This window comes from Idiotropiscis lumnitzeri, chromosome 8 (genome assembly GCF_059441095.1).
Source record: "Idiotropiscis lumnitzeri isolate Australia: NSW breed Sydney's pygmy pipehorse chromosome 8, RoL_Ilum_1.0, whole genome shotgun sequence".
NCBI classification, from domain to species: domain Eukaryota; kingdom Metazoa; phylum Chordata; class Actinopteri; order Syngnathiformes; family Syngnathidae; genus Idiotropiscis; species Idiotropiscis lumnitzeri.
Window position 1 is genome coordinate 16,016,114 of NC_142398.1, and position 17,196 is coordinate 16,033,309.

Sequence of the window (17,196 nt, forward strand, 5' to 3'; positions counted from 1 at the left end):
ACACAGTTTGGCGCAGTTTGGAACAGGCGGTCTGCGCCGTTGTGGGCATGAACAGCCAATCAGCTCGTTTTATACCCTTTAAAAATGATATGCAGGAAGCGCATCGCACTTGACATTTTGGGAGTCCATGCAAGAGTTGTAAGGACCTGCAAGTGGACCATGGTAAAGTTGGTCAGGGCGAACACAGATTACCGCTGCAAAATGGACACTCGGGGACCACCTTTGACCCCGATAGTACGAGTCCATGTATGACCCTCATAGAGGATTCCATGCATGCCGTTGTCATATTTATGAATGAATGATTTTTTCAAACACGAGCAAACCCACTAAATGCAAACAGCATTATTCCCTTCAACGTTCCCTGGAGCCTCGTCTCATCTCCGGAGGCTTTCCCTTTTGCCTTATGGTGCGATTACGCACTAGCCCTTTGTTGGAAAAAAAACAATGACCGTAGATGCAAATGAGCTCGGTGTTGGGGGCCTCACCTGACCGACACTTTACTAATCTCCTAAATCCAAACAAATCTTAATACACGCACAGCTAATGGAGCATTGACCTTAATGGCAACCCAGGAGCCATTTTTATCTCCGACTATTTAATCTGAATTCCTCAAGGTAGGCCGCTGTTATTGCTGCGCTCTCGTTGCCACCGCTCGATGTCTGCGCGTGTATGTGGGCGGGAATAATTTGTACGGCCGTGCCGGGGTGTCATACATAAGCAATGATACAACGAGGTTGCATGTAGGTTCATGTTATTGAAGGTGAATGCCATCGTAAAGTGCAATCACTAAACTTTATTGCGCGCACACTCCGCTCGCTCATGCTTTGCTTTGATGGCGTAAGTGGATGCGCGGCACTGCGAAGGACAACACCATTTGTCCACGAGGCGCACCCACAAAACATCCGCCCTCACAATCGCGCTCATGAACACATCTATTTTTAAAATCCTCCTTCTGAAGTTACCACGGGAGATGGATTTAAAATATTTGGAGAGGGGGGGGGGGGTTCTCCAAGGACTCCCTCGTAATTCTGACGTTACCATGCGTGACTATGTATAATTCAAGTCACAATCATATCAGAGCTTTCGACTCATTGCTAAAGTAGAAAGCAGGAATTGTTTATTTTATTGACGCCAAAATTGACATTAAAAAAGCAACCCCCCCCCTCTCTATATTAACTCATGAGTGAATTTTGTGTGCAGCAACATGACATTCCAGTGAACATGGGCTACGCCGTGGCCCCCCACCACTCGGGGGTCTACCCGGTTCATCTGCAGCTTTATGAGGCTTGGAGACGCGTGTGGAACATCCGAGTGACCAGCACGGAGGAGTACCCCCACCTCAAGCCTGCCCGCTACCGCAAGGGTTTCATCCACAGTAACATTATGGTAAGCACACACTCACGCGGCATCCACAAAATTAGAAACAATTGAACAATTCGCACCTCGACAACATCTCAATGGGCGATCTTATTGGTGTTGTCAAGCCGGCTATTTATCTAGCTTGTCCAAAAAAATAAAAAAAAAATAAGAGAGAAGCTGTTTATATTTTCGAGCAAATTCAAAAGCATTCTGCCCGACTGAAAAACATCCATTTAAAATTCTTAACACGGCGAAATGAGATGCGATTCTCTGGAAAAGAGACAATCGCTTGGATAGCTCTGCCGTGTAAGAAATGACTTACTTTGATGCGGCGATTCTTTCTTGCATCCTTAAACTGAAAATCATTGATGCCATGTGTCGGGGTGTGTTGGATGTAACCTTGGTGTGTTTGGTTAAGTGGGTTATATGATTTGTTTGACCTTGGCGAACCACAGCGTCCTCTTCTGCGCTATAATTCAATATTTGACAGCGGCCAGTGTGGTTTAAGAGGCAGGCCTTTTCGAGTGCATCGCTTCCTGAGCACCAGAATCGTACTTGAAGATACTAAGATGCAAGCAGTTCAAAGTTGTCACACATCATCATTTCATTTTGAATTGAATTTCGTTTTCAAACTCATTTCGCTCATTTCTTCCAGTTAAACGACCTACCATACGATAAGTACATTTTGGGCACAATGTGACTGATACAGAGAAGCTAAGTGTTGGTAGCTGAATGTGCTCTGCAGAGATGGGAACATTTCTCTATTTGCTGGCCCGTTCGCCGTCCTCCGTCTGCGACGTTGATATCCTTCGGTCATCGTCCCCATCGTCCTTATTCATAAAACAGTCATTATTCATAATTCATGACCATTAATTTAAAGCTCATTAGCTGGCTAATTTCCTATTCACATCCACTTACCGTAATTTCCGGACTATAACACACGCCTGATTAAAACCCACAATAGGTAAATTTAGCCATAAAAACAAACGTGTACATTAATGGCTTCGCAAATGTTATTAAAGGGGGTGTTTGCGTTATTGTAAACATCAAACGATGCCGAATGCACCGATCACACAGCGTACCGAAACCTTTCTGAGGCTCTTGTTGTCACACGAGACAAATTTACAGATGAGCTCGGACCGCGGTCGCACTATAAGGTGGCTGTATTTATTGCACTTCATCCCTATGCTCAAATTAAACGCAATTTAAGATGTTTATTTTGGCTCTCAATTGCTTCTTCTCACAGCTGCATATTCGCTTTTGTGTTTTTGCCTACTCGCATACTCTTCCTGTCTCTCTCTCTCTCTCTCTCTCAATTGAACTCTCAGTTGAAGGGACAGTACAAGGAAGAGCATTACAAGATTTAATTCTGCTCCAAATGCAAATATTTTAATTCTGTGCATGCGTTACTTGACTTAGGAACGACTACAGACACGGACGAAAACCCACTACCGGCCTTGCTTCGTCCGCCCTTTTTTAAAAACTTCTCATCCCCCAAAATGGGCATCCACTGGCTCGTTCCATCCCAGGTGCGCTAATTGCACTGTGTCTTTTAACAACACACGTGATAAAATAAACCTGAACATGACCAGCTGTATTGACTCGTTTAACGCCATTGAAGGCTAAAGACGTCAAAGATTCATTTTTTTTTTTTTTTTTTTTTTTTTACTCGGCTGGTAGTTCATCAAATGTTATGGCAGACTTACTTAGTGACTGAGAAGGAGCCAACATTCAAAAAACACACAAAATCAAAAAACTGTTCAAAGACTGGAAAACCAAAATGTTAGGAAGGCAGCATTTACAATATCTTTAAGAAATATGAGTTGTTTACGTAATGTTATGTTGATTTTTTTTTTTATATCAATTTCCATTTATTTATTTTTCTACTCCCTTCCCAAAATGCGCCACCAGTCGCTTCTGGCTCGGGGCCTTGTTGTTCAACAAAATAAGGACCTCAGGCCCCTCTCACACATTTCCCCAGTCTGTTAATCAGAATGTAGCAATTGACATCTTGTCATTCATTCCATCTGTTGACGTTGCAGCTCCTCCTCCTACATTCACATGTCAGCCGGGCTCTTTGTCAAGACAATTGCTACCAGTTCCACGAGAGAAAAAAAAAACAAAAAAAAAAACCCAATTACATTGGACACCAAAATTACCAGTTGCCAAGAGAACGCTTTGACCTGACATTTATTTTTAAAGTCTGCTTTTATTTCCTGGCTTTTTTGTTTTTGTGACATTGAAATGGGCAGCACTTCATTCTTCATAATGCATAGCTGACAATTGGACACGTTATTATTATGCTGTTGATTTTCTATTTGTGCAGCACTCAAAGCGTCTTTGTCAATTAAACCACAATATACAATACAACACGAAGCTCAACAAAAATAGCAAAGGAGAAGAACACAAAACTCTTAAATGACTTTTGCAGTGAAGAGCTGCCCTGAAGTTAAATTTCACCCTGCAAAATTTTAAAAACCTCACAAAAAAATGATAGCCCGAATCCACAACGAAGGATCAGCTTTCATTCAGAAGCTCAGATATGTAACGCTGGCCTGAATCGAACAACAACCTCCCACTGCCGGTGTTCCTTTCCAGTCACTCCCTTCTCATGACAACGGGTGATGAAACGGCACATTTTGTCGCCGGGTTGGATGATGTGACAATCGTTTTCATGCGGAAATAAAACGCACTGTTGGCCTCTGTGGTGATCCTCATGAGGATCGTTTGGTGACAAATGAGAGAAGGCTCGACAGATTCGGGGCTTCATTTACACACCGTTTGAATGTCTGACGTGAACACCGCGACGGGCAAGATGACTTTTCTTCTTTTGCCCAACGCTGGCGTGAAACTGCCGAGTCATGCTTATGTTATGATAAAATGTGTAATCATCCACATTTAGCAAAAGTCCAGTTCGACAGATACTAAACCTAAAGCCTCCATGTCATCCTATGATTTTTCAATTTCTCTCCATCCGTCTCTTCCTGGTGTGCCTCTCACTTCATCTTTGATGGCTCAGAAGAGGACAGGAAGTCATCTTAAGGTTGTAAAATTGCTCTCCGTGTGTCTGCGAGCAGATTGAGAGACGCCCACTGGACCCGCGGTATCAGAACAAATCAGACTGAGATATGGGAGATATGGGATTGTGTGCGAGCGCATGTGTGTGTTTGTGTTTTTTTTTTTTTTTTGCGCTGTCTTTTTAAAATGTACTATATCAGTTTGAGCTATAGCTCTGTGGATAATTGGTTTGGTGAAATAGTGCTGAGTGTCTGAAGCTCCGGTGGCCTTCCATCTCTCTCTCACTCTCTCGCTCTGCCCAAACACGCCAACAGCATCTCTGAACTGTGTTTGTGTGTGCGTGTGTGCGTGTGTGTGTGCAAAGACTATTTTACTGTTAAACCAATATCGACGCTTTCAACCTTTATTCCACATACAGAACTGCTCTACATTACGCAATATTGAGCGTTGAATTTTACAATGATACCTTACTGTATACTATTGCGCTTTTTAATTTGCCATCTAATGGAAAAACAAGAACAACTCTTTGTGGGTTATGCACTATGAATTTAAGTGGCGTCCCATTCCTAATCCATAAGTTTTAATATGACATCCGTCCATGCTTTGCGGCTATAACATTTTCGGCTCTTCTGGGAAGGCTGCACACAAGGTATAGGTGTGCGTGTGTGTGTGTGTGTGTGTGTGTGGGTGGGGGTGTGTGTGTGTGTTCGTGTGGGGACATTTCTGACCATTCTTCCAGATACGTGTTTATGAGGTCGCACATTGATGATGGACAAGAAAGTTAAGTTCTAAATTTCTGATCCCACGGGTTTTCTATGGGGTTTAGGTCAGGTTTCTGGCCTTAACAAGTTCATCCACAGAAAACTTTGTCATGTCTTTTGGATCTTGTCATGTTGGAACAGGAAGAAAAAGAAAAATTGAATCGTCCAAATTTTTCAGAGTTCCGTTCCGCACATTCTGGGTTTGAATCTTAGCTCACATACTCCTTTGTGAACTGTTGTCCATGTCCGTGCGTTTTCCTTGCATTCTCCGCCTTCCTGCCATATTCCAAAACATGCACGTGAAATGTTCCTTCTTCAAGGTAACATCTGATGCAAAGTGAGGTCTTGATGTCACCTGACAAGCGTGTCTGTCATCTTCCGCATGGTGGAATTAATCTGTGCGGCTCATCTGTGGTCCTCTCTCAAACACCCAAAAAAATGGGATGACCCATTTTTTGGACTCGGCACCCCCTCTCACCACAGACATATGGACTTGTCATCACATGGAGAGCACATTAAACTAACAGCATTTAAATGCTGTTCCGTTATGTGCCTCATTGCCCTCACCTTTCTGGAAGTAATGCGCCTAACATGCCATCCGTTGCGCTTGATTTGATGTTGTTTAAATAAGGTCTCAGCAAACCATGTAGAAGAAGTGGCTGTGTTTGATGAAATTCTCATCTGCCATATGACGCGACACTTCACAACACCCGTGACCTGTTCTCAGGTACACGTCACGCATTTTAAAATTTGCTGCATGCCAGCTTGACATTGGAGTTGTGTTTCATCTGCTCGTCTGTCCGTTTTTTATGCCCTTTGATGAATTATTTCCGTGGTGACGAATATCAGCCTGACATGTTTGTTGCCACCTTGGCGGTCAATTTGTCACCGGGATGTATGAGGGTGCCGCAGTAAATGGAAAACGACTCAGCATTTTGTGAAACATCTTGGAAGAGAATAAGATGAAAAGATTAATGCTGCTCCAATTAATGCACATTAAATATACAAATAGGCCGAGTCTCGCATGACTCTGGCTAATGAGGCCACCATTTCTCCCTAAATAATATAGTAACGCTCTCAAATGTAATATTGAAGAAAAACAGAATTGGTTTGGACGATTAACAACCCTGTCTTTGCTTGACCTTCCCGTCATTTACCATCCATGTCACCGAGACTGCCCTATACGGTATATTGTCTATCATTCAATTTACACTACACATTGACGTTCTGAATTTTGCCAAACTGTGACATCAAAAAAAAAAAAAAAAAAAAAAAAGATATACAAGCCGCACCAGTCTAATAGCCGCAGTTTTTTATGTTTAACATGGCAACAACTTATTATACATTATTATATATTAATATTGCTCATTAAAACAGAACAGAACCAAGAGAAAAAAAATGTTTGAGATTGATTTAGCGAATTTTCTGAACAATAGAGCGCCCCCTTGCGGTGAAAGAAAAATCAACAGAAAAGCCACACCGTTGTATTGGCCGCGTGGTTCAAAATCTAGGAAAAAAGTAGCGGCTTATAGTCCGGAAATTGATATAATATCATTAGATCATGACAGATTCTAGCCGTCAGACTCGACGGAAGACTAAAAGCATGACATAAAGTGAAATCAAGTTCAGAACTAACCACATAGGACTACCAGCATTTTCTTTCATTGCATGTCACCAAAACTGATTTTGTGACAAAGCACGGAGCCGAGCACACGTGCAGGAGAAATATCAACATGATCGAACCATTAATTGGTGACGTCACCCATAAGATGAGTCTTTGGGGGATTCTGTAGGGCGCCTCAATCATAGTCACTGATGCAGACTCCATCCACCAACTCGCCGCAATCTATCCCTTGCACTCCCGTGAATACTCAAAATTAGTCCAGTTGAAAACGCGTTTTATATTTCTGATAGATGTTGTAAAATTTGTAACAACCTCCCATATACTGTAAATATAAAAGCAGAAAGTAAGTAATTACTTTGTTATAAGTACAAGGCAAGGCAAATTTTTTAAACTCAAAGTGCTTCACAAAAGCAAAGAGACAAAGGATTTACACTCACAATGGCATTCCGAAGCAAAGCAGAGGAAACAAAAGTAGATTACCAAGTATGGCTTTAACTTTGTTAAACTAAATGAAGAGTCGCTTCAGTGCAGCACTTCCAAAGAGATGATATTGTGCAAAAGAAGTGGCACGCATGTGTACGTTAACATCGTGCCGTGTCTGATGAGCTTACTGCTACCTCCCGCTCCCAGCCAAAGCCTCCGGAGGAGGAGTTCTACAATAAAATACGTCTATTGACGTAGCTAACAGCAAACGGTGAAGCAAGAATCGTTTAGAATCGGAATCGAGACCCGAATCTTTCAAATTCAAATGATGCCCAAGTCGAGGGGTGATTCTAATTGGCTGGTTCAGAGAGTCACCAGCCACTTTGGAACCCTGAAAAGAATGTTCAATAACAACATTTGCAGAAAACATTTTGAAGTCAAGCAAAGAAATATAAGTAGGTTTTTTTAAACGTGACTAAGAGAAAATAAATGATTAAAAAAATTCATAAAAGGTATGCGGGGGAAGAAAGCAGAGTTTATTTTAATCTAGATTTAAAAGCATTTACACTCAAAACTGACTTGGCATCAAGGCCAAGGATTTTTGTTTTTTTTTGTTTTTTGTAAATCAAACTTTATCTTGTTGATTTCTATCATACATAAACAATGTACATTCTACATGTTTTATTTTGTCTCTGTGTTGTGTGTAGGTGCTACCTCGTCAGACGTGCGGCTTGTTCACCCACACCATCTACTATAAGGAATATCCCGGTGGGCCGAAAGAATTGGACAAAAGCATACGAGGAGGAGAGTTGTTCCTCACTGTACTTCTCAACCCCGTGAGTCCAGCAGACACTTACATGCGTACTGTCACGTGGGAATGGTCCACTCTCGTTTGGATCATTGCATAAAAAAAAAAAAAAAATGCAGCATCAAGACAGTTCCCAGCTTCTGCTGCATGTGTGACAATCTTTTTACATTCCATTTGTTTCCAATCTTTCCAATTTAAATCAGGCCTCACCGCAGGGTGGGTTGCTCTTTCAGACACACGCGTACAACGCACACCCACTCACAAACGCCCCCCCCCTCTCCCCACGCAGACGCACAAACAGACCAAATCATCTCGAAACGTACTGCCGCGTTTATCAGTTGAATTTACTTCTGCTTTGACTTGATATGCATGATCATTGATCACTTTTAATTCTTATCTGATATGCGTATGTGACGACAATTGCACACATGCACACGAGACCATCATCATGGCCAACTAGGAAAAAAAATATATATATACATATACATATAATATATAAAAAGATTTACACGCGTCCATTACACAAAACCATAAATAACATTGGTGTTCGTTTGAGCAAACTGTTTGTTTGGTTTTGTGACCTAAATGAAGATCAGATGACATTTCATGGACATTTTACGTAGAAATCAAGTAAAATCAAATTACGCATGAATACTTTTTTTCTTTACATTTTGCCCTTTTTTTTTTTTTTTTTTTTTTAGATTAGTTAATTAGGCCAAGAGGAAATACAAGATCCCTTTGCAGCTAGAAATTACTTTCTACGAGACATGAATGTTTGCCTGTGGGAGTCGTACTCTGTTCTATAGCTCGTCCCAACGATTTTTTTTTTTTGTTTGTTTCTTTGATCTTTAGTTCTCTCATACCAAACCTCATCCAATTTTACCTTTGAGGACCAAAGTTTGTGCACTGGGGTGCATTCAAGTCATCGACAAACAGAAAACGGCCTATCAATAGATGAATAGAACTTCTAATGAAATTTGCGAATCGGGCTCAATGTCTTCTTTTTCCTTCTTTTCAGTTTGGATGAGTCCGTTTTAGTCAAATATTTCACATTTCTCTTCCGCTCTCAACCACACGTGCACATAGTGGCTCGTTATGCGCCTGATGCCATTTGTCTTACGATATGTGATGGAGCTTATGTTGTAGCTCCTAACGAAGGGACCATTTTAAACACAAAAGCAATTTGAACCCTACATGACAGTCCTCTGCCACAACTCAAACACACAGCACACACACTTTCACACACACACACACCCACGCGCACCCCCACACACACGCGCCATGCAGCCACTGATGATTCACTTTCCTGTCTCCCTGCTAGGTTTCCATTTGCAGAGACAAAAGCTTTCATTAGAGTGTGTGCTTTGCAATCAATAGCGTTCTGAAGCGCGTAGCTTTCATCCCTCCAGGCTTTCCTTTTGTGTGATGATCCACGCGTTGGTAACATTGTCACTTCCCATTCAATGATTTTTAATCACATTTGGCCCATGGTGGCAGTTCAGTGACAACCACCAGCATATTGGACGCACAAATGCATGTGTCCCTGCATGTTTGTACACTTTTTCATCATTCCGGTGCCACATCGCTAATCATTGAGGCCCCCCCCCCCACCCCGAGCACAAGCTTGGCAATTGATTGTCTGACCTGGGCTCTGCAAACAGCCAATAAGGGCAAAGCAGTCCCTCGATAAATGGACAGAGAAGTGGTGAAAAAGCCAAGGGAGAGAGTGGGATGAAGGAGGAGGAGAATGTAGCAGACGAGTTTTAATTTTCAGGTCACGGCATCTTCTGTCACTTGAGAATCCAGAAGCACGCAGAATAGGAGCACACACAAATGCATATGTTAATGTTTCCGCATGAGCCCGACTGTATGTTTATCATGTGCGACTTGCTGACATCAGCACAGACGTAGACATTTATCAGGGCTGACATTTACCGATTAGCTCTGCCTCTCTGCTTATTAGCCAAACCCCAAAAAGTCAGCACTATCCCCGCCCCCGCCTCACTGGCTTTCTGTTTTACCCAGGCTCTCCTATACTGGGAGGTGGACTCTTTTCTTCTTTTTTCACTTCCAAATCCCCAGCCGGAGCGTCCCGACTTTGCCCACTCATTACTTTTTATTTTTTATTTTTTTATTTTTCTTGTCTCATTTCCACTCCCCCTTCACATTCTCCTGCTCACCTCCAATAGCTTTGGAAGCTATACATGCACACACATGCACGTGCGCATACATACACGTGATGCAGCAACAGGACAAACCGGGAGAAATTACTAAGTGGGAGCAAAGCAGTAAAAGAGAGCGGAAGGGAAAGACACAGTCGCTGTGGACTGGAGCGGACAGAATAAATTGAATTGGAATCATTTGCTGTATTGACATTCAGCTTTCGATTATCCACTGTGGAGGCAAAGATAGCTAAATGGGCTTAGAGAGAGGCAAGGGCAAGAGGAAGGGAGAATGAAACCATGAGGGGGAGCGGCTTTCTTTTTAGTAGCAATAACAATTCAATCAAGCAGAATTGTATGTGGAACTAAGTGGTTTGTAATGGGGAATAGGCTGATAAACATCCAACGGTGGATGAATGGATGTATGCACTCTCAGGACAAATGGTGATTACACTCACCGCATGTGCAAGTACAATAAAGGCTGGAGTTGGTCCTCACTTTTTCCTCACACCGCATCTGTTCTTCATAGTGGAGCACTCGTAGGCAATGGTGCTGAACCTGAAAAAGGGCCTGCTATATCGTTAGCTCTCTACAAGGTTGTCTCAAAAAATGTATGATGAGGTCAAAGGTGATGGATATTACGTTCTTCCACTGCATGCTCAAACAAACCTGGGATTTTCTTATTTGTGCACTCTGACGCAATCCTGATGGAGTATATGCCTTTGGGGGGAAAATGGACCGATGGATGGATAGATGGATGGATGGATGGATGGATGGATGAACAATAGATAGATACATGGGTGGGTGGATGGATGAACTATAGATGGATGGATGGATGGATGGATGGAAGACCAATACATAGATGGATGGATGGATGGATGGATGGATTACCAATAGATAGATGCACCGGTAGATGGATGACCAATAGAGGGATGGATGGATGGATGACCAATACATAGATGGATGGATGGATGGCCAATAGATAGCTTCATGGATGGATGGATGGATGGATGGATGGATGGATGGATGGCCAATAGAAAGCTTCATGGATGGATGGATGGATGGATGGATGACCAATACATAGATGGATGGATGGATGGCCAATAGATAGCTTCATGGATGGATGGATGGATGGATGGATGGATGGATAGATGACCAATACAAACATAGATGGATAGATGGATGGATGGATGGATGGATGGATGGATGGCCAATAGATAGCTGCATGGATGGATGGATTACCAATACAAAGATGGAAGGATGGAAGATGGATGGATGGCAGCTAAAGCACAAAAGGGATAGATTGATTGAAGGAGATGGATAGAAGAATGCATAGCTGTTGGTAGACAGAAAGATACAATGGATGATAGATTTTGGATACCGTACATAGATGGGTCAGTGGATGGATGTTGAATTCAATACAGTCGTCAGTTCCAGTAGATATAAACGGGATGATTGACGGAAGATTGAAGGATGGATGGATGATGGATGGCTGGATGGGAGGAGACTCTGAAATATGCTTAACCACAAACAAATAAAACAAGTCGTTTCTCCCAATCATGCACTCATGTTAGCGGAAGTTTACAACATGTCATAACACAACTACATGACTGGCCTAATCCTACAAGATTTTTATATTTGTAAATGAGTGTGCATGCGTGCACGCGCATTTGCGTGCATGTGTTGGTCTTGATTGATTTTGAAGAACATCCCTCCATGTAGCAGTGACGTGCTTCATCAGAACATCTAGGTCAGTGTGAAGCGGGAGTGGGGAGGAAAACATAAACTGACGTTTTGGGGCAGACGAAGGCTCTCCAGCAAGACGTCCAAAGATGAGAGAGGAGGGCGGGATTGGAGCTTTTTGCGTGGGCGCGTCAGGAGAACGAGACGCGGGACGAAGATTAAATGACGGAGGCTGCGCGCTTGGCTTTATTTCTCTCAGGTTTTCAAACTTGTGCACGAATGATTTCAGCGCAACCCCGATGGTAAATTATTCGCCGTGTATTCTTTATTAAAGACGCAAATGGGCCTCGGAACAGTCACAGTGGATGCAGGGGGAAAAAAAAAAGTTTACACGGTTCAGTTAATTGAATTGTAAGCCACAGTTGGTTTGTTCCACTGTGAGAGTTCGGGTCCTCCACTGTGTCAAGTGGCTTTTTAAATTCAGACCTACCAAGGTTACATTCTCTTTCCCTTCCTTTATTCTCCTTGTATGGTCACCACTTCTCCCATTTTTCTGCAGCACTCCAATTCGAGATGCAATCAGCCTCTCTTTCGCCCTTTGTTTAATTTGGCAGCCAACGCTCAAACTCTATAATTAATGTTCCCATTTTAGTATCCATTTAGCTTCTCTTTCTCGCAGACCTGCACATATTCACACCACGCACACACACACACACACGTGCCTCCCAGCCGAAGCTACTGAGTGTTCGGAGGAGATCATAAATCACCTTTTGATCGATTTGTCTGCTTTTAAAAAAAAAAAACGAGAGAGTGTGAGGAAGGAGTCTTATTTACATCACTGCATATTTATATTCTAACGTCCACATTATGCTCCCCGTCTTCCCCCACCTCCCCATCTGCTTGGCGCCAGAGGCGATATCCCTTTCACATCCCAAATGTGAATAGATATCTCCAGTGAGAGATTGTCTCGTTCAATTTTGCACATCTCCAAGAATTCACATCCATGAAAGAGATTTCCACACTGTGATTTATAGGAAAAGGAATTAGTGGTTGAATGCTTGATCTTCAATGTCCCTCCGCTATGTTAGCGCACCCACCTGCTAGATTGTGATGGAAAAGGATGGACGAGTCAGCTGTGAGAGGCCAACGCGAGGCACATGCACGTAATTGTGGTGCATTGGCCCTGTGTGCACAGCAACTGTGTGTGTAACTGTTGTCAAAAGAATACACACACACACACACACGCGCGTCGTCACATCAGTATTGTGAGCCTTGGTATTCCCGACAGCTTTCTAGGTTGGCCGGATGTTGATCCGTCAAACCCCAACGCTGTCGCTTTCTATCCGCGGCAAACTTCATGCTTTAAAACAGAGCCACGGCGGTCCTCCGCATGCGTGGCCCGTGTATGCGGACGTGCACGTGCCGTGCATGTGCGTGTGTATGCAAGTGTTCACATCCACAGACCTAAATATTCTGACACACAATCCCTCATGCACACACCCAACAAATTATTCATGTCTTAATGGCTAATGTTACCATTCCTTCCAGACTTTTCCCGGATCGTCCAATCACAAAAAAAGAAGCGTGTGCGTGTGTGTGAGCGTGTGTGCGCTCGTATCCCTTGTCTCTTTGATCATCCTGTAAGAGCACCAATGCGGATGAGCACATCATCACCCTCCGCTATGCACCCCCCCCCAGGAACCCCTCCCCCTCACCCCCCAAACACAGAATACGTGTGAAGCGTGTCTCTGCCATTAACACCCGGTGGCCGTTAGGCGTATTGGCTCAACTGGATCTGTCGCAAAGAGTAAATATATCCATTTCCAAGGGTCTGCTTTTTTTTTCTCAAAGCAAAACTCAGTGTTACATAACTAAATCAGCCTTTTTTTTTTTTTTCAATTTAACCAATATTGATTCCCATTGGCTAGGCGCTCTGACTTTCAAATAATCTTTTTGCATTCTACTGCAGTCCCAGCAATAGCAATTGGATTTCCTGCGTTACCTTAATCCGACACAAACATGAGAAGTTGGGAAATTCAATTTGGACTTTATTACAGTGTTATTACACAATGCGGCATCCCGCTTCAGGTTTTATATCATTTTTTTTTTTTTACCAGTCTCTTATTTTTCCTCCCTCCACAGATCAGTATATTCATGACTCACCTGTCGAACTATGGCAACGATCGTCTCGGTCTCTACACTTTTGTGCACTTGGCCTCTTTTCTTCGCTCCTGGACAAACCTGAGACTCCATACGCTTCCTCCTCCTCAGCTGGCGCACAAGTACTTCCAGTTGTTCCCTGAACAGAAGGACCCACAATGGCAGGTGTGTTTGAGTTTTTTTATTTGTGATGTATTGTGTTCATTGCTTTCTCTAAAGATGACGTGAAAATTATACTTTTTAATGGCTTGCATATAAATAATTGGGATGCCTAGCTAGCAATCGAGAGTGACATAAAAGCATCAAGTCAATCTTTTTTTCTGTTTACCCGACAATTAAATTTAAATCTCATGAGATTGGGTAAACGGTGTGCCTAATTTGCATAATATGGCGAACTAAAAATGTTTATAAAAGTCGAGGAGGCAAGGGCGGGCTTTAAACAGACCGCTTCGTTTCTCTCACCTTATATGTTGGTGTTGAATACATACGAATGAATCCTGATGCGGAACAAAGAACCAGACCGGAACCCACCCACGAGGTGGTCGCTTCAAGTGTGAATGCAAAACTCTGCCGATCCGATCAACTACAGGGTCTAACAAGCCACCACAGCCGGTCATCGCGGAAAAAATGAGCCCTTTGTGAATATTGCTCTTAAGTTCATACTAGCTCCTCCCTCTTCTGATTATGGCTTGTTGTGGGTCAGGGCACGCAGAACACGTCTCCTTCGGATTACTGCATGCGTTCGCTGATGCGGTTCTAAAATTAGAAACCTGCGTTGAATGAGTTGCTCTTAATCCACACAATTATTTTGCTGCTCTAATAAAAACACAAATATTCAGAAGACAGCCCGAATGCCGAACGTAGGAATTCCATGGGTGTCGCCCTCGTCATTTCTATCCCATGGTAGCAATGATTGTCACAGGCATCGAATATAGCTCACTTGCTAAATACGAACCACATCAAATGAAAAAAAAAAGATCTGCTTTGAGTCTGATGTGTCAATTCCGTAAGGACATTGTTTCATATTGACACGTAAACTGCAAGATCGCCCCTTGTGGATGATGTTGTCGACCGTGAATGTGACAAGGGCAAACCCGAGGCAGCCTTGCACCCGTAGTGTTTAAATGGGCTTGCATTTCTCTTCATATCCCGTGGCCTTATTCTACCTCTGGTCGTCATGGTGATGAAAACTTTAGTTGGCAGAGTACAGGTTAGGTTATTTATATATATCATTAAAAGCAACAGTAAGAACATTTTGTGTTTCTCTACTCTAGCGCTCCACCTGCAGGCATGGGTGCTTCCTTGATGAATAATTCACTCACTAAATGCCATACTAAGGGCTCACGTGCCAATATTTTATTGATATATCAAGGTTTAGGAAATAGATACAATGTCGTTGTCAGGAGTAACAACATGTGATAAACACTAAGTCATTTGTGTTTTAATCTTGCAAAAAAAAAAAAAACATCGGCTCAAGTTGTCAGAATCAGTCTTTGTTGTCCTCTAGAGGGGAAATGTTGTTGCAGCAGAAAAACATGAAGGACAAGGCGCCCAATGAAAATATTACATCATATACAATCACTTAAAAATTAAAACACAGACTCCATACAAAAGAACAAAATAAAAGGAAATTACATAACTTCACAAGATCGCCAACATGTGTTTAGTCCAGATCTAATATCATGACAAGACAATTATTATCAGTTATTGCTAAAAGTGTCATGTGCAGATGTGCAAATATGCAACGCTACTTGAGAGCAAGAGCATGGACAGTTGCCATGAAGTGAATAAATTGCGCTCGGGATAAATGAAACCTGGAGCCTTTTTGTTCGCCTCCCAGGAGCCTCAAACTGACGGCCCGAGCGCAAAAGCTCAAACTCATTTTGGAGAGGATGACTAGGACAATTCAAAATAGCCTTAACCTTCCTCAGGACCTGCTGACTTAATAATAATTCCTTCTTTGTGTCCAGATGTGCCCGAGGTGGTCCACTCATATATAACCTCATTAAAGTATATGATCTGGTTTTGTGAGCACAATGAAGAAATGATGTGAAATTGGTTTCATGTTGCCGATTGAAAGAGTTTGTTGCAGACGAGTGCAGTTGTAACAGCTCATGAATGATTTAGTTGTGAAGCCTTTTTCAATAATGCATGCATGTTTATATGTTACGTTTGCATTGTAGCACTGCACTGCATATATCCGTACTCATCGTTTGCCTGTGCTCCTGTAGAACCCATGCGATGACAAACGACACAAAGATATCTGGTCGAAAGAGAAGACCTGTGACAGGTTACCCAAATTCTTGGTGGCAGGACCACAGAAAACAGGTAAAAACCCACCGATGAAAACATACAGCACTGGGTCAGGCTTTTTTTTAATTTTATTTTTTTTTAACAAAAGTAATACACTAGCTCACAGCCAGCTGTAGTATAGATTTTAAAATTCTCCTACTGGTTTATAATCCACTGAATTGTTTAAGTCATGATTACATTAAAGAACTGATGATGGACTATAATTTTATAAATTCATAGTCCAGATGTCTGGGGATTCAAGAGAATTAGTGGAGCCCAGAGCTTAAAGCAAACATGGTGAAGCAGCATTTTGGTGTGATGCTGCATGCAAATGAAATAAAATGACAGCAGAAAATAAGTCATCCCAAAGTGCAAATTCATTCTGTTGGATATATATATATATATATATATATATATATATATATATATATATATTAATAATTTTTGGGCAACAACTGCTGTGACTGGTCAGTATGTTGTACACGACTATATTCAGTTTCTTTGGAATAATAGCGGCTCTGTAAGTAAGGCCATTTTCCACACGATTCATGAGAGGCAATTATTTGAATCCATCTACATCGCTGGATACTGCGAATGGGAGACCATTATTCTCCCTACGTGCTCTTTTATTTAGAGATGAAGAACTGAGCAAACACCTCTCATGTCTTTCATTTTCCATTTGAGTTTCTATTAAGGATACCAACAAAGACATGCCATTTGTAAAAATGTATTCAACCACTACATAAAGGAAGGTTGATGCCAAAGTTGCCCTACATTAACAGCAATGTTACTTAAATATTTTTTTTTTATAATTCTCAAATGTTGATTATATGAATAAAAAATATTTTTCACATTTTTTAATAATAAAGTTTCCTCATTATTATCCATGAGTTTTCAAGTGTTTTT

General features: G+C 42.1%; 1 protein-coding gene across 1 annotated transcript in view; it reads left to right on the top strand.

Moving 5' to 3' along the window:
• The window catches only part of ndst3 (N-deacetylase/N-sulfotransferase (heparan glucosaminyl) 3), a 44,245-nt gene that overhangs the window by 16,094 nt on the left and 10,955 nt on the right, over window positions 1-17,196 (top strand). The window contains exons 5-8 of the mRNA XM_088303578.1: window positions 1,201-1,386; window positions 7,893-8,021; window positions 13,981-14,163; window positions 16,230-16,326. Of these exons, the coding sequence (XP_088159704.1) occupies window positions 1,201-1,386; window positions 7,893-8,021; window positions 13,981-14,163; window positions 16,230-16,326 (595 nt within the window). The remainder of the gene's footprint in view (window positions 1-1,200; window positions 1,387-7,892; window positions 8,022-13,980; window positions 14,164-16,229; window positions 16,327-17,196) is intronic.